The sequence below is a fragment of the Petaurus breviceps genome, unplaced genomic scaffold (assembly GCF_028583685.1).
Source record: "Petaurus breviceps papuanus isolate PSGF00001 unplaced genomic scaffold, PetGlider_PUasm1.0 551, whole genome shotgun sequence".
Classification (NCBI taxonomy): Eukaryota; Metazoa; Chordata; class Mammalia; order Diprotodontia; family Petauridae; genus Petaurus; species Petaurus breviceps.
In genome coordinates, this window is record NW_027186372.1 from 40,404,843 (window position 1) to 40,426,675 (window position 21,833).

Sequence of the window (21,833 nt, forward strand, 5' to 3'; positions counted from 1 at the left end):
ATCCTTCCCTTCCATCCACCCCTCCTCTTTTCTTTCTCCTTTCCCCTCTTACTGCCTATAGGGCACGCTAGATTTTTATACCTAACAAAGTGTGTTATTCCCTCCTTGAATCAAATCTGATAAAAGCAAATTTCAAACAATGCTCTTCTCCCTTTGTTCTTTCCCTCTACTATAACAAGTTTTTGTGTCTCTTCATGTTAAATTCCTATACTCAAGTATGTTATTCCCTCCTTGAACCAAAACCAATGAGAGTAAAGCTCATGCAATCCTCTCTTCTTTCCCTGTACTATAATATGTGTTTTTATGCCTCTTCATGTGGCATATTTTTTTAGTTTTGTTTTTTAACTTTAAAATATGTCTTATCTTTTTCTTTTCCCTTATAAAACTTTAATTCACTCATTACTAACCTTTTTTTTTAATTTTGAGTTCCAAATTTTCTCTCTCCCATTCTTTATGCACCAATTGTAATCTTTCCTTTTTCAGTCAGCAAAAATTAATCTTCTCTCCTTCACAACCTCAACCCTTTATTTCCAACTGAGAATGAAAAACATATAATCAAAATGTATGTATTAGCTATTGTGTGTATATATGTATACACGATAATGAGCATGTTTCATCATTGTCTCCTGAGATAATGATTGATCACTTCGTTGATCAAAGTTTCTAATTATTTTCAAAGTTCTGTGTCTTTATCACTTTATTGGCATTCTATAAACTGTTTTCCTGGTTCTAATCACTTCACTTTGCATCAGTTCATATAAGTTTTCCCAAGTTTCACTAAAACCACCTCCTTCATATTTCTTACAGGTCATATAGTATTCAATAACATTCATATGTCATAACTTGTTCAGTCATTCTTTAATTCATAGGTACATCACCAGATTCCCATTCTTTTCCCCTTCAAAAATAACTATACATCTTGTAGTACATCTTTCCTTAGAGTTCATTTTATGCAGGTTTAAGATTTTTTGAAATATGATGTCAAATCTGTTTTCCAGGTCAGTTATTTTTGTTATAAGATGGTTTACATTTTCTTCTATTTTTTTCAGTCTTTAGACTGGTTGTTTTATTTATTGCTTTCCCGTGGAGTTATTGGTTTCTATTTGGTCATTCTAATTTTCTTTTTTTAAGTTTTTTTTTATTGTAAACTTAAATATTGGAACTTAAATATAAAGTTAGAAAGAAATAAAAGAATGTCATGTGCATTGTAGGACATGAGAGGATTAAAAATATGTAACATTAAATTTTTATTTCAAGAAAACCTATTTTATAAATAATACTTGTTGTGTTGAGAATTTTCCATCTTTTTTTTTGCTTCCTTGTGAGTTTTCTTTCATTCTCTTCTGTGAACTTTTTTACTTTGTTCTTTTTCCCCTCCCCTCAAACCCACCCAAGACCACAATAAAGTTTAAATATGTTTCTATATAGCTATAAATATATACATACACACATACATATATACATACATTTATAGATTTATACATTCCCAAACCTATTCTACTCCTGATCTTTGTTTTTATGTATATGCATATCTCTTGTTTCCTATCCCTCCTGCCTCCTTTATTTTTACCCACTACCTTGCCCTTCTATGACTTGCCTAACCCCTCCAAGGATCCCTCACCTATCCTGTTCCCATAAATCTAAACACCTTTCTATACCCCCATTTACTTATTCTCTCATCCTCCCCTCTAAAGATCCTTCCCTTGTCCTCTCCCCCCCTACCTATGCCACTAACATTTTATTTCTTCTGAATTTAGAAGACTTCTATAGTCTTTTAAATACACATGTATTGTTTCCTCTCACACCCATTCTTGATGAAATGAAGTTACCAGAACTCCCAGCCCTCCTCCCCCATCTAATTCCTATGTATCAATTCTTCCTCTTGCTCCTCATTTGTATAAAATAATTACTCTTTTTAGCTGTTCCTAAATGGTTTTATTTTTTAAATTCATATCATGCCCAGGTCCTCCCCAATCTTTCTTATGAACTATCCAATTATTAATAAGACTCTTAGACAAAAATTATACATTTTACATACATAAAAAGTAAATGGTCTGTCTTTATGGATCCCTTATAATCAATCTCTTTTATGTACCTCATATTTATATTGGTTCTTGTATGTCAAATTGTCTGATAAGTTCTGTTTTTTTAACAAAGTCTTGAATATGTGAAAGTTATGAAATGTCCATTTTTTTTCGCTCAAGATAATAGTTAACTTTTCAGGGTATGATATTTTTGGCTAGAGCTCCAGCCAAAAGGACCTGCAGTCCTTTAATGTTTCTGTTGCTAGGTCTTGTGTAATTTTTTTTTTGGAGGGAAATTGGAGTTAAGTAACTTGCCCAAGGTCACACGGCTAATTTTGTGTGTGTGTGGGGGGGGGGGGGGGTTAAGTGTTTGAGGCCAGATCCAAACTCAGGGCCTTCTGACTCCAGGATCAGCGCTCTACTCACTGCACCACCTAGCTGCCCCAGGTCTTGTGTAATTCTAATTATGGCACCATGATATTTAAATTGTTTTAATCTTTATGTTTTTAATATTTTTTCCTTGAGCTGGGGATTTTGGAATTTGACCATGATATTCCTATGACTTTTCCCCATAGGATCTTTTAAAGTAATGATCAATGGATTTTTTCTATTTCTTCCCCTCCCTCATTCTAATGATTCAGGTCATTTTCTTTAATTATTTCTCGTATTATTGTATCAAGATTCTTTTTTTAATCATAACTTTCAGTTTGTTTGGTTACTTTTGTATTTTCTCGTGTTGACCTATTCTCTAAATCTGTTGTTTTCGTATAAGATGTTTCACTTTCTCTTCTATTTTTTCATTATTCATATTTTGTTTAATCATTTCTTGATCTCTTATAATTTCACTGGCTTCATTTTGCCCAATTCTAATTTTCAAGGAGTCACTTTCTTCTTTAAGATTCTGAATCTCCTCTTCTAATTGGTTGACTTTCTTTTCATACCCTTCCTGTTTTTCTTGGATTATTTTTTTTTCTCTTTTAGATTTTCCTCCATCTCTGTCATTTGATTTTTAAAATCTTTTTCAGGGTCTTTTATAGATTATTTTTGGGCAAGTGACCATTTAATGTTACTATTTGGGGCTTTCTTTACTTCAATTTCCTCTTCTGAAGATGAAGCCTGGTCATCTCTATTCCCATAATAGATTTCTATAGTTGAAGTCGTTTTCCTTTGCCTGTGTATTTTTTTTTTTGTGATGATACTGTAGTTATTTTTAGTCACCTCTGGTATAGGGAATGGTGCCTCTTTCCCCAGATCTTCAGTTCTTCCCTTTAACCTGAAACCTCCAGCCAAACCTCCAGCCTCCTGTAAGTGCTCCCAGTCAGGGGCTTTCTGCCCCACTGCTTCTGCACTAACCAGGCTGGAATATGCTCATTCCTTCTCACCCCTGCCAGTCTTCTCATCCTAGTGTGGGTCTGGCATTCCTTGTCAGCAGTTTCCCTCAATCTTCCTGGGCTCAAATGCTTAACTCCCCTCACTATCCCAGGGGTGAAAGTTCTGGTGGCTGAGGCTAAGGCAGCCCCTCCAACCAACTAACCCCAGGGCTTGCCACTTGTTTAAGAGGCTAGCCAGTGACTGTTAAAATAGAACCAGCCTGGAGGTGCTTACTCTTCACAGGGACAAAACCTTGTCTTGGGATTTTTCTTTCTGATCTTCTCAAATTGTCCCAGGAGGACCTCCATTATGCCCTTCTTCTTCTTTATCTCCATCCACACTTTTTCCATTTTAAGGTGCTATTTTAACTCTTTCATGGGGGAAGATCTTGAGAGTTTGGAGTTTTATGACCTACTCCCACATCTTCCCAGAATCCTCTCCTGGTCATTCTAATTTTCAGGGAGTTTGTTGCTTGGGCAAGGTTTTGTACTTTTTGTACCAACCTTTTAACTCATTTTCTAATTCTTTCTTCCATATTTCTCTTTTATTCTACTTTTTCTTCTCTCTAGTGCAGATTCTAGTAAATTATGTCCCCTGGGCCAAATCTGATTTGCTCATTGTTTAATCTAAGGCCCATGAGCCTTTTTACATTAAATAAAAATATGCCATATTTATTTATTTGCTTTTTGAGGGCAATTGGGGTAGTCTTGCCCAAGGTCACATGGCTAGTTTTTGTGTTAAGAGTCTGAGGTTGAATTTTAACTCAGGTCCTCCTGACTCCAGGGCTGATGCTCTATTCACTGTGCAACCTAGCTGCCCTGAAATATGTCATACTTAAAACTGTATGAAATTTTGTGTGTATATGCGCGTTTATATGTATATATGTGTGTATATATGTATGTGTACTGTACATGTATGTGTGTATATGTATATACACACATACATATATATGTACATATATATATATACATATATATGTATCTATATGCATTTGTGTCATTTTTAAACAATTCTTAGCTAATTAACCATAAAAACCTTACAAGTCAAGATTTGACCCTCAGGACATAATTTGCTACTCTCCATTCTTGACTTCTCATTATATTGGTAAAAATAAAAATTGAATTCTCTTTTTGCAACAGTTGCTTCATCTCCTCCAGGAATTCTAGTTGCATTTGTGCACAAATTGTGTGCTTTTCTGAGGCTTTTCTTGTAGAGGTTTTGAATTCATTTTCTTCTTCTGTGTTTGTGTCTTAAGCATTTCTGTCACTATAATAGCTTTTTATGAAGAGATTTTTTTTGTCTTCATATTATTCTCTTCTACTTCCTGATTTTGGACTTAATATTAGTTCTGGGCTCTGCACATTTTTGGAGGAAAGTCTTTTTTGTCTTTGTTGCTGCTTTTGTGGGGTTTTAGTATTGTGTTGTTTCAGGATTTCCAGGATAATTCAGGTTGGGGGTCTGCAAGCTCCCATTGACCCAAAATAGGCCTGATACAGGGCAAAGTCTGATAGCCACTCACTTTTCCTGAGTTTTGCAAGTTCCTCACTTGGGTTTGGGTTGGAGTAATAATACATTGCTGCTGAACTTAGCCCATATCAATAGCTAGCAATCTCTGCTGGTTTAATGATAACTGCAAGCTTCTCTTTGGTCAAAGATTCCTGACCTGGTTACTCTCTGCTGGATTTAAACTGGACCAGAAGATAGAACTGAGACCCTGATCTATTTCATCAATTTCATTCACACTGCTGCTTCTTACTTCTGAACCTGTTCCTCTTTTGTTAAACCACCTAAGGCCTGCCTCTGCTCCCTATTTAGGAAGACCTGTATCCTGAAGATTCCTTTTTCAATCCATCTGTGATCCAGAACTGAGTCAGAGACAATAAAATTTATACTTGACACTTTTCATTGTCATGTCCAAGTATGGTACTGGCGATACCCCAGTATGAGACTGGGACCTCTTCTTGCCTCTATGCATAGCCTCTTCCTGGGTGCTAGATTATTCCTATGCGCTGCTCCTGGTCAAAACCTGTCCTTAGTTTTTGATGATTTCTCTGCTGTGCTCCCTAGATTGGCCTGGGCTGAGAAAATGATTCACTTTGACTATTTCTTAACTTTCCCCTCAGAATTATCTGGTGCATTTTCTAGATCTGTTAAAAGAATTCATTTGGGTGGGTGGGGGGAGTGGAGCTTACTGTATTTCTTCCTACTATTTTGCCATCATAGCTTTGCTACTATCATCACTTTTAGAGAGAAACATATTTTTCCTACAGTTCATGTAACTTGGTACAGATAACCAAAGGAAGTGACTTTTCATCAATGTCATTAGAACGAGGCCTGAAATATGGGTGGATGATTTTGCCGTTAAAATCACAGCCAGTGAATGTATAGATGTGTGATTTGTCAGTTACATTGTAGAAGGAGACTTGCTTATATTTGCAATTCAGGAAAATTCCTATCTGCGTTGGCTGCACTTGAAGAGTTAGACTTTGTCGATTAGGGGAGAATGTGAAATACTCTTTTTGGTTCCATCGCCCCAATACCCAGTAGCCATAGGCAGGAGAAAGTTCAGGGTCTTTTGTTTTCCTCTCCACATCATCTGAACACACCCCCAGATACCATCGATTTTTCTTACCAACCTCCACTTCCCAATAAAATTCTCCCAAGGAGAAACCTTGTGAAGCCACTACACTTCGAGACTGAAATCTCTTCTCAGTGTCAGATAAATCAATATCAGGAGAGTCTTTATAGGTCACTGTTTTGCAGTCTTCAGATACACGGAGTTTGGGGTGGGCAGTTTCTGGATCCAGAGTCACCTTCACTGGGAAGAGGAAAAAGATGGTGTGGAGGGTGTGTGGGGAAGAAGCATTGTGGAAGGAAGATAAAGAAAAGAAGAGGAACAGTGAGGAAGATGGATAGATGGATAGATGGAAGAAGAAGGGAAGGAAGAGATGGAGAGAGAGACAGAGAAAGAGAAAGGGGGAGAGAGAGAGACAGACAGACAGAGAGACACGGAGAGAGACAGAGAGACAGAGACAGGAAAGAAGACAATTCCAAATTTTAGAATAAGATATATTGGATCAATATAGATTCTAATAAACATTTCCCCCATGTTACTTTGTTTTTCCTACCTGTCACAATTGAATGTTAGAAAAATCTGATCCCTCACTATTCTCCATGAACATTATGCTACCATTTTACCTTTGCTAAAGATAGACCTGGGGATAGGGGGACAAAACAAAACATTCCAGAAAATATCTGGAATGACTTCCACTAGAAGAAGAGAGGGAAAAGAGAAACCAAGAACAAGGTAATGAGAGGAGACATGACTTCAACAATAAACCATGTTGACTAAGGTAATAGTAATCCTAATTCCAGTTCCTCCCCTCTACATAACCCAGTCGTCTTCTTTTGACCCCTCTGAAACCTTTGATTTGATTAATAAAGTGACTCCAATTTGGGTAAAATTAGACACCTGTCGTTCTCCAAAATTTGTGCCCAAGATGTAGGAATAAGTTCAAGAGTCATGAAATCAGTGACTTAATCAGTTTGCTCTGAATCAGGGCTTAGGGAAAATGAAGGAGCAGAAGGAGTGAAGAAACCCATCCAAGGAAGAAGCCCTCATTTATAGTTACCTGCATGTGTAGCTGCATATTCCCATCCTGAAAAAATATAGACAGGTCTGAGTTATTGCTTGGATTGGAGGCAAGAAATGTACAAGACTGAATGATGGGGGATGAAAACAAAATGGAAGAGGAATATATGATGATGGATGGAGAAAGAAATGGAGAATCTGACATAAAAACCTTTCTCATACCTCTTTTTTCCATTTTTATCCTGCGATCTAAAATCAATAAATAGGAGATGTTGAGAAAAAGCATCTAAAAAAGAAAACTTAGTACACAGTAACCAGAGCAAATGAAACTCACCCAGCTCTTCTGTAAGTTGCCCTAAAAGTAAAAAGAATCACAGAAATGTGTCAGAAAACCACCCAGAAAGGATGAAGATTTAAAGCAGAGAGAAATCAGATTGACAAGAGGTAAAGTCAGACAATTTTGGGTAGAGGGAATATTCCACAACCTGTTCTCTGTATGTAGTCAGATGTCATGTGAAAGAACATAGTCTTTCAGTGACGAGAACAGAGTTGTTGAGATCCCTCAATGGGGTACAGCCAAGGAAAAATCAGAACAAAGTAAGAGGTTCTTCACCACTCTCTAAACATGGAAGATGTTTAATAAATGTTGAAGGCTGGGTGAACAGAATTTTTCAAAGCAGTTGAAAGGTGATTGGGAAGAAAATTTGGGGGGAGGGAATGACAGAAGAAAGGGTCAATAGTGAAAAGTCATAGAACATTATATAGTGCCTTCCCCTCCCCATTCCCATTACCTTTATTTCTGTGGAGAAAAAAAACAGAAGCAATAAGAATCAACAAGATAACCATCATAACACCGAAAGCATAGCTCCAAGGAGAAGGTTGGAAAAACTGATCTGCAAGAAAACCCCACAGGACAACTTAGAACCAACTTAGATGTCTTCAGTAATTCATTCTAAAAATGAATTTAAATGATTTTGATAATAATAATGAAAATCCCAATATAAACATGAGTTATTGTTAAAGCACTGAGAGGCAGTATAATGTCATGAAAAAAGCCCTGAGTTTGGGGCGGCCAGGTAGCACAGCGTAGTAAGAGCACCGGCTCCAGTGTTGAGAAGACCTGGAGATCGGATCCCGGGCTCAGACACTTAGCACCCACCCAGAAACACCTGGCCTTGTAACCTTGAGCAAGTTACTTAACCCCAATTGCTTAGGGGCGGCCAGATGGCTCTTACCGGCTCCAGTGTCGGGATGACCTGGATCAAATCCGGGCTCAGATTCTCAGCACCACACCCAGAAATAACTGGCCGTGTAACCTTGAGCAAGTTACTTAACCCCGATTGCTTTAAAAAAAAAAAAAGCCCTGAATGTGGAGTAAGTTTTACTCTTTACAACTCTTTTGTGTGCTCTTGAACTTCAGTTTTCTTGCCTGTAAAATGAGGTGACTGAATTTCTATCATCTCTTCCAGGTCTACATCTATGAACAATGAAGGTTTACAAAGCACCTTCCTCTCCACTCCCCCATATCATACATCTTACAATCCTGTGCTCCAGTTTTATGAAGAGGAAACAGAAGCACTTGTCTGAAGTCCCAAGATCACCAAATTTTACTGTGAGACACATATCTCTCCATTTCTTTCATCACAATAGCATGTGAAACTGTATGGTTTCTACATGGTTAAAATTGAGGTAAACTATATTGAAAATAGGGGTCTTAAACTTTTTTTTTATCATGGTCCCTTTTGGTAGACTGACGAGTCATCTTCTGAGAATATATTTAATGCATAAAGTAAAATATATAGAACTACAAACAAAACAATTATTTTAAAATATAGTTATCAATATACATTTTTTAGCAACACTATTCCTGGATCCTAGATAAACGACCCTTACAACAACAGGATTCCCCAGATCTACCAATTTACTCTATGTTACTGTTTTTCAGTCATTTTAGCTGTGTCTGATGCTTTGTGACCTTATTGAGGGTTTTCTTTGAAAAAAATACTAGTTTCGTTTGTCATTTCCTTTTCCAGCTCATTTTGTAGATGAGGGAAGTAAAGGAAGCAGATTTAAGTGACTTGCCCAGGGTTACACAGCTAATAAGGGTCTAAGGCTAGATTTGAACTTAGGTTTTCCTGACTCCAGGCCCAGCACTATATCTACTAACTGTAATCTACTAACCCCATAAAAATAAAGGAGTATAGTCTGACCTGACATGTTTTTAAGACCATACAAGCTCTTTATAATCTTGCTTTCTTTTCTAGATGTTCATTAGCCATTCCTTTAAAAATACATCCCAAAATTTTGTTTGCCAGTTAAGTTTATTGACCTATAGATTTCTGACTACATTTTTTCCCCTTTTTTTAAACTCAGACCAAAATTTGTCCCTCTACAGTCTTAAAATATCTTACCAGTTTGCTACCATCTCTCAAAGCTCACCGCTAGTGTCTCAGCAATCATATTTTTTTCAGGTTAACCGTGCTCTAGGGCAGAGTTCTTCTGGGATAAGTACACGGACCTCATCAAAAGCAGGGAGATAACAAAGTAGAGCCATCTACTTTCTCTTTCTTTATTACAAATTCTGAAGTAGAAAAGTCACTTCTGCCAAAGGTTCTCTTCATTTCTACCAATACACAAAGATCTATGTCTATTTTCTGCTGTGTCAATTAATAATCTGTTTCCTTGGTCATAAAATGAATTAATACCAGTAAAAAATGAAAATTCCTGGCGTTAGATTTCTTGCATTTGTTGGATAAGTAGGTCTCATCCTGTTTATTAATGTATATAGCTTGAGCATATTCCCCCATCTGGTATCTTTGCAAAGTGAAGTACTAAATGTAGTGCCAAAATCCACAAATCTAAGAATAAGAATATCAAGTTCTGCCAAGTGAACAAGCCAAGGAGGCTTCCCTTCCATTTCCTTCCACTCTATTCTGCTACTTACCAGCTATTCTCATTCTGGACTCCTGTTTGTGGCCCCAGATGTCAATAGAGCATGAAATACCTCCAGTGGGAGCTTCTTGTAGAGTGAGAGAGGTTTCTATGTTAAATAGGCCATTATCCCCTGTGTTTATCTTGAAGCCTGATGACAAAGACAGTCCCTGATGATTTTTCCACTGTACCTCAGGCCTGGGGAACCAGCCAAATGATCGACATATCAGCAAGATGCCTCTCTCTATATATCTCTCAAGAGAGATGAAAGGGGATGACCCAAGAGCTGCAGAAAGTGGGGAATAAGACGAAAACAAAAATCTTATTTCAAGAATATTTAGGAGCATAGCTTATCCTGCTTTTGGTTAATTCTTGTATTGTTCTTGTTTTGAGGGAATAGGGGGAGGACTGCTTGCTTGTTTGCTTACTTTCTTTTCTGTCTACTGATCAAAGAGTAGGAAAAATCTGACAAACCCACTCTTTCAGTAAGATGTTCTATTTAACTCAACTTGAAGAAACTGTGTGATTGGAAATCAACAACTGACCTGCTACATGTAGCTCCCAAGTGTGCTCCTGGTAGAAAGTTTGGGAACTAAACCAGCATCCATATATCCCCGAATCTGAAAGGGTTACATTCTTCAGTTTTAAGGAGATTCTCCCTTCAGTGACGGCATCTTGCACACATTGGGTTCTCCCTTGATACTCCTGCATCTGTCTCTTCTGCATTTCTTTCCCTTCCTTGTATAGAAGCAGGACAGAAGAGAACCGGTCCCTGAAGAACCTCACCTCCATATCCTCCAAACTCATCTTGGGCAAGACATGACAAGAGAAATTGACATCTTTTCCCACCAATGCCTGAATAGGCTCATGTGGGCCAATCACCTGAAAATGACCTGTAGGGATAACAAGAAAAGGTCTATTAACCATGGACACTTGTCAGTATAATGCACAGAGTTTGAATTAGGTACAGAAATGAAGTTTTTATATTGTCCCTTCTCAATCTTCAGCTGTTTTACCCAGTACATAAGCCTTTCATTGTTTAATTAACACAAGACAAGGGTCATAAAGCTAGAACCTATAAACAAATAATGTCTCCATAAAATAACAAAATATTAATGTTGGGAGGGTTTTAGATATCATCTAGTACAACCATCCATTGAATGACAGAATTTCCTATGCATCACTCCTTAAAGGTGATGATTCAGATACTGCTCACCCATTACCAGTGATTGGGGATCACACTACTTAACAAGGCAGCCCATTCCATTCTAGGATGGCTCTAATTAGAATCTTATTCCTTATAGTGAATGAAAATCAGATTTCCTGCAGCTTCTCTCCATTGCTTTAGTTTTTCTACTAGAGATATACAGATTAAATCAAATTCCTCTTTCACAAGCTTCAAATATTTGAAAACTTATAAATGGATAAGAAGTTAAAGATGGGTTATAATCTGGACCAGTAGACTAGGAACATATCCATGTTGATGAAATTATAGGTCTACCAAGTCCACCAAAATATGGAAGCATTATTTGTCCCCAAAGCTTCTCTTTAATACCTTATGTTTGTACTGTTCTTCATAAAATGTAATTTCTAAGTGTATTGGAAAAATAGGAACCATAATCATTTGACTGCCTCTTGGTAGACTAACAACCATTTGGTAGCTTAATATTAGAAAGTCCCCAAACTCTCTGTAATTAAATTTAAAGGGAGTATAGTTTCATCCACTGTTGTAGCTAGTAATTGATTTCTTTGGAAAGGAGACCCTGAATTTACTGTTTTTTTGTTCTTGCAAGTACTGTTTTCTTAATTGTTAAAGTACTCCATTTCTTTCCCATGTCTCCTGCTATTGAAAAGAGAATGATTTCTTATGCTGAAGATCAATCCTGTTACTTATATTCCAAATGCTCTTCCCCTTCTTTCTCTGCTCCTATCCTGAGAAATGCTTTTTTTCCATCCTAGTGGGAAACAGAATGTAGATCTTTAGCTATTTTCTCTTGATGAAGATGTTATCCACCTTCAGAGAGGAAACATACAAATTCAGAGTAAAGATTGAATCTTATTTTATTCTCTATTTTAATTTCTCTTTTTTTCCCAAAATGTAGCTAATGTACAAAGATGACATTGTATCTAGAAGGGGTATCATTTCTTGTCACCACAATGAGTGGAGGAGAGCGTGGAGGGCAAGAGACAACTTATAGCTGAAAATAAAAATAAAATAAAAATTCATAGTACAGATCTGTGATTTCCTTCACGTTGACATTTCCTCCATGAAGGTGGATCTCAGTTCATCTGTGCCTTCAAAACATGGTTTCCAGGGGCAGAGCTGAGATGGCAGCTTAGAAGCAGGAAAACTCCCTGTGCTGCCCCATAACCACCTCAAATACCTATAAAAATTACTCTAAACAAACTACAGGGCTACAGAACCCACAAAGTGACAGAGAGTAACAAACTTCCCTCTTAAGACAGCCCAGCAGGTGGAGAGGAAGCATTCATTGCAGCTCACTGGGAACAGATCCCAGCCTCCCGTGAGCCTGAGGTTTTACCTACAGGGCACCTGACCAGCTGCAGCTAGAGGGACCTTCCAGAGAGTGGATCACCAGCAGCCGTGATGGTTTCCAGAATTATCAGCTCATAGATGCCAAAGACAAAGTGAGAGGTCAGTGTAGACTTTGAGAACAGGGAGTCTAGGAGTGCGGTCCAGCCTCAGCCCTGTGGAGGGAAAAGCAGCTGAGGTGTGCCACCATGTAGCTGCTTAAGAGCTCCTGGCCTGCAGATTGTAGGGGGACCAAGCAACCATTCTGAGGGGTAATCACTCTTGCTTTAACCTGCTTGGATCTGGATTGCAGTCTAGGGTGGAGGTCCTGGGGTGGGTGACTAGTGAGCCAGAGTGTGTGGAGGCTTCAGAGAGGGGAGACAACTAATAGCTCTGGTAGCTGTGAAAACCCCAGCAATTTGGGATAAAACTCTCCTCTCTAGAAGCAGAGTTCTGCTGTGGCCAAAAGCTCAAAAGTCAAGTAATTGAGTGACAACATGTGCAAGCAAAGGAAGCAAAGAAAGCACAGCAATTTGACTTTGGATTCATTTTTTGGGAACAAAAAGTATCAAAGCATGGAAAAGGAGGAAGACAACAAATCAGAACTCCTGCCTAAAATCTTCCAAGAAAAATATGAAATGATTACAGGCCATAGAGGAGTATAAGAAGGATTTTGAAAACCAAATAAGAGAAGTGGAGGAAAAATGGGGAAGAAAAATGAGAATGATGCAAGAAAATCATGAAAAGAGAATCAACAACCTGACTGAAGAAAATAACACCTTAAGAAATAGACTAACTGAAAAGGCAAAAGAGGCTCAAAAAGTCAATGAAGATAATAATGCCTTAAAAAGCCAAATTTACCAGATGGAAAAAGAATCTCAAAAGCTTACTGAAGAGAATAATTTCTTCAGAATTAGATTGGAGCAAATGGAAGCTAATGACTTTATGAGAAATCAAGATACTATGAAACAGATCCAAACAAATGAAAAAATAGAAGGCAATGTGAAATATCTCATTGGAAAAACCACTGACCATGAAAATAGATTCAGGAGATATAATTTAACAATTATTGTACTACCTGAAAGCCATAATCAAAAAAAGGGCCTAGAAATAATCCTTCAAGAAATTCTCAAGAAAAATTGCCCTGATGTTTTACAACCAGAGGGCAAAATAGAGGTTGAAAGAATCCACTGATAACCTCTTGAAAAAGATCCCAAAGAGAAAACTCCTAGGAATATTAGAGCCAGGTTCCAGAGTTCCCAGATAAAGAAGAAAATATTATAAGCAGCCAAGAAGAAACAGTTTGAATATTGTAGAAAAACAATCAGAATAACACAGGACTTGGCAGCTTCTACATTGAGGGATTGATGGGCTTGGAATATGATGTTCTGGAGGTCAAAGGAGCTGGGATTAAAACCAAAAATCACCTACCCAGCAAAAGTGAGCATCATGTTTCAGGGGGAAATGTAGTCATTCAAGGAAATAGAGAACTTTCAAGCATTTTTGATGAAAAAACCAAAGTTGAATAGAAAATTTGACATTCAGATACAAAAAGCAAGAGAAGCATGAGAAGGTAAACAGGGAAAAGAAATCATAAGGAACTTATCAAAGTTGAACTATTTACATCCCTACATGGAAAATGATAATTGTAACTTATGAAACTTATCTCAATATGAGACTAGTTGAAGGGAATATAAATGTGTGTGTGTATATATACATATATATATATATGAATATATGTATACATACATATATATGTCAATATAGGAGGATATATGGTCATATGAATACATATTTGAGGGTGTGTATATAGGTGTACAGGTATACATAGACAGAGGGTACAGGACCCATTGAATAGGAAGGGATGATACTTAAAAGGTAAAATTGAGATGAGAGAGGAATATAATGAGAGGAGATAGGGAGAGACAGAATGGGGGTAAATTATCTCAGATAGAAGAGGTAAGGGAAAATTTTTACAATGGAGGGGAAGAACAGGATGGCAAAGGGGAATGGGACAACCTTACACTCATTGAATTTGCCTTAGTAAGGGAATGACATACACACTAAATAGGGTATCTTGTCCTACAGAAGAATGGGGGGAAGGGGATGAGAGGGAGGATGATCGTGGGGAGGGCAGGTTGGGGGTGAGGGAAGTTAGAACCACCCACTTTTGAAAAGGGATAGGGTCAAAGTGGAGAATAGAACAAGTGGGGGTGGGATAGGATGGAGGGAAATATAATCAATCTTTCACAATATATCCACTATGGAAATATTTTACGTAGCTACATGTGTACAACCTATATTGAATTTCCTATCTTCCTAGTAAGGGTGAGTGATGAGGGAGGAAGGGAAAGAATCTGGAATTCAAAGTTTTAAAATCAAATGTTTATATATATATATACATATATATATATTGATATACACATATTATTTTTTTACATGCAACTGGGAAATAAGATATACAGGCACTGGGGTATAGAGATCCATCTTGCCCCACTGAAAAGTCAGAAGGGGTATGGGGGAGGATACAGGATAGAGGAGATTGGGGAAGGGGTATGCAGTGGGATTGCTGTTTTGGGGTGGTGTGTAAGGGAAAGACAGGGAGAAAATTTGTAACTTAAAATCTTGTGGAAATGAATGATGTAAACTAAAATAAACATAAATTTAATTTAAAAACAACCACAACATTGTTTCTATCTCCAGGGACAGATGGACTTAGAAGAAAATTTTACCAAACACTTAAAGAACAATTAATTTCAATACCATATAAACTACTTGGGAAAACTGGTGAAGAAAGAGTTCTACCAAATTCTTTTTATGATATGAATATAATATTGATATGATTTATTCCAGGAATGCAGGGCTGGTTCAATATTAGGAAATATATCAGCATAATTGATCATATCAGCAACAAAAAACATTAACAGAAACCATGTGATTATCATAATAGATGAAGATAAAAAATTTTTGATGAAATACAATACCCAATTCCTATCAAAAATACTAGAGATCATAGGAATAAATGGAGTATCCATCAAATTAAGAAGTAGCATGTATCTAAAACCATCAGTAAGAATTATATAATATGGTGATAAGCTATATGCATTTCCAATTCTCTTCAGTTAACATTTCTACCTCCTTTTCATTTGGCCAATTCTACTTTTTAAGAAGTTATTATCTTCCGTGAATTTTTGTTTTCCATTTTGTCAATTGTATTTTTTAAAGAATTGTTCATTTTTTATTCTACCTCAACAATTTGAATATTGAAATTCTACTTGAGTTCTTACAGGAAGGCTTTTTGGGCTTGAGATCAGTTCCTATTCCCCTTTGGGGTTTCATATGTTGGTATAGTAACAATGCTGTCATCTTCTCCATTTGTGTTTTCTTCTTCCCTGTCCAAATAATAAGAAACTATGGTTTTTGTTTTTCAATGTTCCTTTTTGCTCATGGTGTTTGCTGTTTTTGTGATTTTTAAAGTTGATCTCTGCTTCTGTGTACTGTTCCATGCTTCTTGTGCTGTAGGCTAGGGGCCTAGTTTCTGGCTTTGTGTTCTGGGGCCTCAGGTTCTGGCAGCTGGAAGCTGTATAGGCTGTAGCTTACCTGGTGCTGAACTGGAGCTGGTAGGGGTGGCTGGTGTGTGCAAAGGCACAGTGAGGTTTTTCTGTGTTTTCCTGGATTCCACTGAAACTCTTAGGGTGAGGCATAAGACTGGGGATGGTCTGGCCACTGGAGGTCACGTTTTCCCCAGGGGCTGCACTACATCATGGGAAGACTTAGCCACTGGTGGATGTCCATCCACCATTCAAGCTTTAGTTCTCCACACTGGTGTCTTCTGGTTCCCCTGGCTGTGTGAAGACACATGGTGGTGGTGGTGGCAGTGTTTCCTGGTGGTGATGCTTGTGTGCTACAACACAGTGGGGCTCATGCCTCCTATCTTGTACTTACCAGCTGGGCTAGTGTATCTCTAAATTAACAAAGGTTTAAATCTAATGTTTGCTGAGTTAAATAGGTGTGGAGGTAAAGAGAAGACAGAGAGTGGCACAAACAAGTGTAGGCTTACCTGATCCTGGACCTATTAGGTTGAGAGCAAAGATAAGAAAGAGGTGGCACTCGAATGATCTAGAGGCTTGAATGTGGCATGGCAGAACTGAGATACTCAGCATATCTGTGGATCTGTTCTCAAGAACCTATAAACAAAAGGCAATGAGATATCTTAGAGTATGTACTAAGAAGCACTGGAGGCAGGTCAGAAATATGAGCTTAATTCTCTGATTTAAGAGATATTTTTATGATCTTTCTACATATTTTTATTATCCTTAGTGATTATGTGTATTTTCTTTTATTTCTCAAATTTTTAATTAATTTATTTTTAATTTCCAATATTTATTTCCACAAGATATTGTTACAATTTTTCTCTCCCCATCTTTCCCCTACCCCACCCCAAAATAGCAAGCCTACTGAATACCCCTTCCCCCAATCTCTTCTGTCTTATATCCTCTCCCTTCATGCCCCCCTAACTTTCTATTAGGGCAAGATGGGTTTCTATACCCCGGTACCTATATATCTTATTTCCCACTTGTATGTAAAAAACAATTTTTAAACATCTGTTTAAAACTTTGAGTTCCAGATTTTTTCCTCTTCTTCCATCCTCACCCACCCTCATTGGGAAGATAAGCCATTCAAAAGTGATTGTACATGTGTAGTTACCCAAATCATTTCCATAGTAGTTATATTGTGAAAGACTAACTATATTTCCCTCCATCCTATCCCACCCCCCCACTTATTCTATTTTCTCCTTTGACCCTTTCCCTTTTCAAAAATGTTAGCTTCTAACTACCCTCTTCCCCAATCTGCCCTCCCTACTATCCTCCCCCTCTTAATCCCTATGACCATATTATCCTGTAGGGTAATATACTCAATTGAAAGTGTATGTTATTCCCTCCTTAGGCCAAATTCAATGAGAATCAGGTTGTCCCACTTCCTTTCACCTTCCTGCTCTTCCCCTCCATTGTAACAGTTTTCTCATGCCTATTTTATATGAGATAATTTACCCTAATTTATTGCTCCCATTCGTCTTCTCCCAATAAATTCTTCTCTCACCTCTTAATTTTATTTTTTAGATATCATCATTTCATATTCAACTCATACTGTGTCCTCTGTCTAGGTATACATGAACACACAAATGCCCACACTTACATACTCACACCCACACATATACACACACATATACATACATACACATATATACACACATATATACATCCTCCTATACACACATATATGTATGTGTATATATATAGATAAATATGTATGTATACATGCACACACACACACACACATATATATATACATATATATATATATATATATTTTCCCTTCAGCTATCCTCATACTGAGAAAAGTCTTATGAGTTACAATTATTGTTTTTCCATGTAGGAATATAAATAGTTCAAATTTAATAAGTTCCTTATGGTTTTTTTCTCTGTTTACCTTCTCATACTTTTCTTGCTTCTTGTATCTGAAAGTGAAATTTTCTGTTCAGCTAAGGTTTTTTCATCAAGAATGCTTGAAAGTCATTGATTTCATTGAATGACCGTATTTTTTCCCTATAGCATTATACTCAGTTTTTCTGGGTAGGTAATTCTTGGTTTTAATACTAGCTCCTTTGACCTCCAGAATATCATATTCCAGGCCCTTCAATCCCTTAATGTAGAAGCTGCTAGGTCTTGTGTTATCTTAATTGTGTTTCCACAATATTAAAATTGTTTCTTCCTGACTGCTTGCAGTATTTTCTCCTTGACCTGGGAACTCTGGAATTTGGCTATAATATTCCTAGAAGTTTTCTTTTGGGGATCATTTTCAAGAAGTGATTGGTAAATTCTTTCCATTTCTATTTTGACCTCCGTTTCTAGAATATCAGGGCTATTTTGCTTGATAATTTCTTGAAAGTTGGTGTCTAGACTCTTTTTTTGATCATGACTTTCAGGTAGTCCAATAATTTTTAAATTATCTCTACTGGATTTACTTTCCAGGTCAATAGTTATTCCAATGACATATTTCACATTGCCTTCTATTTTTTCATTTGTTTGGATTTGTTTTATAGTATCTTGATTTCTCATAAAGCCATTAGCTTCCAATTGCCCCAATCTAATTTTGAAGTAGTAATTCTCTTCAGTGAGTTTTTGAAATTCCTTTTCCATCTGGCAAATTTGGCTTTTTAAAGCATTCTTCTCTTCATTGGCTTTTTGGGCTTCTTTTGCCATTTGAGTTAGTCTACTTTTTAAAGTGTTATTTTCTTTTTTTTATTTTTCAAATGCTTTATTTACTTCTCATTTGCATCATTAATTTCCGCAAGATTTTGGGTTACAAATTTTCTCCCTGTTTTTTCCCTACCCACTACCCCAAAATAGCAGTCCCACAGGATATCCCCTCCTCCAATCTGCTCTCTCCCATATCTTCTCCTATACCCCCTTCGACTTTTCCAGTAGGGCATGGTGGATCTCAATGCCCCAGTGCTTGTATATCTTATTTCCCAATTACATGTAAAGTAGTATTAATAATAGTATATATAATATTTGAATATTTGATTTGAAAACTTTGATTTCATTCCCTTCCTCCCTTGTCACTCACCCTTACTAGGAAGATATGTGTGGCTAATGCAAAACAATAACATAGTAGATATATTGGAAAAGACTGACTATATTTCCCTCCCACCTATCCCACATCCCGCTTGTTCTATTCTCTACTTTGATCCCATCCTTTTTAAAAAGTGGGTGCTTCCAACTTCCCTCCCCCCCAGCCTGCCCTCACTTCCATCATCCCCCCTCTCATCCCCCTCCCTGTTACTCTCCTGTAGGGTGAGATACCCTATTTAGTGTGTATTTCATTCCCTCCCTGAGCCAAATTCAATGAGAATAAGGTTGACCCATTCCCTTTTGCCTTCCTGTTCTTCCCCTCCATTGTAACTATTTTCTCTTGCTTCTTCTATATGAGATAGTTTACCCCATTCTATCTCTCCCCATCTCCTCTCATTATATTCCTTTTTCACCTCTTAATTTCACCTTTTAAGTATCATCCCTTCCTATTAAATTGGTCTTGTGCCCTCTATCTATGTATACCTGTAAACATCTATGCACACATTCACATATGAATTCATATGCCCATATACCCTCTGATACACACACACATATGTATGTATGTATGTACATATATATATATATATATATATATATATATATATATATATATACCCTTTAACTATTTTCATACTGAGAAAAGTTTCATCAGTTACAGTTACAATTATTGTTTTTCCATGTAGGAATATTAATAGTTCAACTTCGATAATTCCTTATGATTTCTTTTCCCTGTTTACCTTCTCACGCTTCTCTTGCTTCTTGTATCTGAATGTCAAATTTTCTATTCAACTCTGGTTTTTTCATCAAGAAGGGTGTTATTTTCTTAAGTGTATTTTTGGGTCTCCTTTAGCAAGCTGTTGACTTGCTTTTCTTGATTTTCTTGCATCATTCTCATTTCTCTCCACAATTTTTCCTCCACTTCTCTTACTTGATTTTCAAAATCTTTCTTGAGGTCCTCCATGTCCTGTAACCAATTCATATTTTTTCTTGGAGGCTTTTGATGCAGGAGTTCTGACTTTCATGTTTTCCTCCTGCTTCATGTCTTGATCCTTTTTGTCCCCCCAAAAGGATTCTATTGTCTCTTTGTGCTTCTGTTGCTTGCTCATATTGGCAGGCAATTACTTGACTTTTGAGGTCTTTGCCATGATAGAACACTGCTTCCAGAATGGAGAGAGCTTTGTCCCAAGTCACTGGCATTTTTGCAGCTGCCAGAGCTATTAGATGGGCACCCTCTCTACAGCCCCCATACTCTCTGGCTCACTGGTCACACACCCCAGGACTACCACTGAAGACTGAGATCTGGATCCAAACAGGATCCAAGTGCCTCTTCTGAGTCTTGTTCTAGGGGCAGCAGAGGTTCCTCGCTCCTCCTGTTCCCAACACATTTCCACACTGAACTTTTACTTTGTCTTTTACATTTGTGGATTGATTAGTCTGGAAACCACTACAGCTGCTGGTGATTTACTCATGTAAAGTTTGCTCCAGACACCACTGCTGGTCGAGGCTGCCCTGGGGTTGGGACTGAGCTCCACTCCCAGCATACTGTGATAGACCCTTCCTGCTGGTCTGTCAAGCTTCATTCAGCAGATTTGTTTCTCTCTGTCACTTTGTGGGTTTTGTAGCTGTAAAATTTGTTTAGAATCATTTTTACATGTATTGGAGGAGGTAGAAGCTGGAGCTGCGGGGAAGTCCTGTTTCTATTACACCATCTTGTCTCTGCCCAATTCTCTGATTCTTAAATGGGTCTCAAAGATATGGAGTCCCATAACTAAAAAGAGACATACTCTTGGGAATTTATTTGGGGAAAATATTCTCTTACCTTCAACACAAGTCAAACTGTTAATAGGAGCAAATTAAGGAGGATTTTCTCTCTTACAGGGTTAGATAGAACACATTATTTTGCCCAGTCAAGCAACAAGGGAAGAATGATGGTGTATGATTTCCAAAAGTATGATAACACAAACATAATGTAAAGAAAACAAAAAGGAAAATTCAAAGACCAGGGGATAGATTAGAGTTTCTGTCTGATTTCTTTAATCCTGCTGACTGACCTCTCAGCTCAACTTTCACCAGTCTAAAATTTGCCCTGTGACTCAGAAGTTCAGGCAAGTAGAAAGGGAGCTGAGCTGTGTAGTCTCAGACAGGCCACTTAATTCTTTTTCCTTTGTCACACAAAAAGTTTAGACTAGGTGAGCCACATGTTCTTTCCCAGCTCAAACGTAATAAAGGTAATAAGGGACAGGTAGCATGCACCCATAAAAAGTCCATACATTATTAAAGTATATACTTAGCAAGAGTGGGAAAAGTGAGGCAACTTTGATTGCATAGATATTATCTGTTTTTTATTCATGAGGAGTTGGTAATCCATATTCCAAGGTCCTTCTTTTCTCCCTCTCCATATTCTCTTTGTTGCTATGTGCTCAGTCATTGATCCTTTCTTGGGAGGGGGTGGAAGGAAAATCAGGGATGGGGAATGTTAGTAAATATCACTTCTTAAATAAAACTCTGCATAACTATTGCGTGGTAAAACAGGGGAAATGTAGCAGGAATGGGGTTGATACTTGGGTTTCAGGATAAGGATGTGCTGGAGCCAGATCCTCCTGGCTTTCCAGAATAGTTAATAAAATTTTCAGTTTGAGCATTTACACCTTTGAAATTGTCAAATACTACAAATCAGGTCTTATCTCTTGGGTTGGTGTTTGTCTGTGTGTGTGTGTGATTGTTGTTGTTGATTTCTCCATTTCTCC

At 37.4% G+C, this 21,833-nt stretch overlaps 1 protein-coding gene across 1 annotated transcript; it reads right to left on the reverse strand.

Annotated features, from left to right (window-relative positions):
• Positions 1 to 5,659: 5,659 nt before the first annotated feature.
• LOC138172884 (butyrophilin-like protein 3) lies at positions 5,660 to 20,471 on the reverse strand. The gene is made up of 8 exons (XM_069102732.1): positions 20,370 to 20,471; positions 16,512 to 16,638; positions 10,464 to 10,811; positions 9,932 to 10,204; positions 7,779 to 7,880; positions 7,322 to 7,342; positions 7,210 to 7,236; positions 5,660 to 6,420 (listed from the first exon to the last, which is right to left on the reverse strand). Exons 1-8 carry the CDS (start codon positions 20,469 to 20,471, stop codon positions 5,660 to 5,662), a joined length of 1,761 nt encoding a protein of 586 aa, XP_068958833.1.
• Between the last annotated feature and the right edge of the window lie 1,362 nt (positions 20,472 to 21,833).

What these genes read in the sequence shown, in the direction of transcription:
- LOC138172884 (XM_069102732.1), bottom strand. Translation starts at nt 20,471, where the DNA reads ATGTGTTGGGAACAGGAGGAGCGAGGAACCTCTGCTGCCCCTAGAACA. An exon ending in CCAGATCTCAGTCTTCAGTG is followed by an intron (nt 16,639 to 20,369) that starts GTAGTCCTGGGG and finishes TTTTGTTTATAG; the next exon opens with GTTCTTGAGAACAGATCCAC. An exon ending in TTGGGAGCTACATGTAGCAG is followed by an intron (nt 10,205 to 10,463) that starts GTCAGTTGTTGA and finishes CACTTTCTGCAG; the next exon opens with CTCTTGGGTCATCCCCTTTC.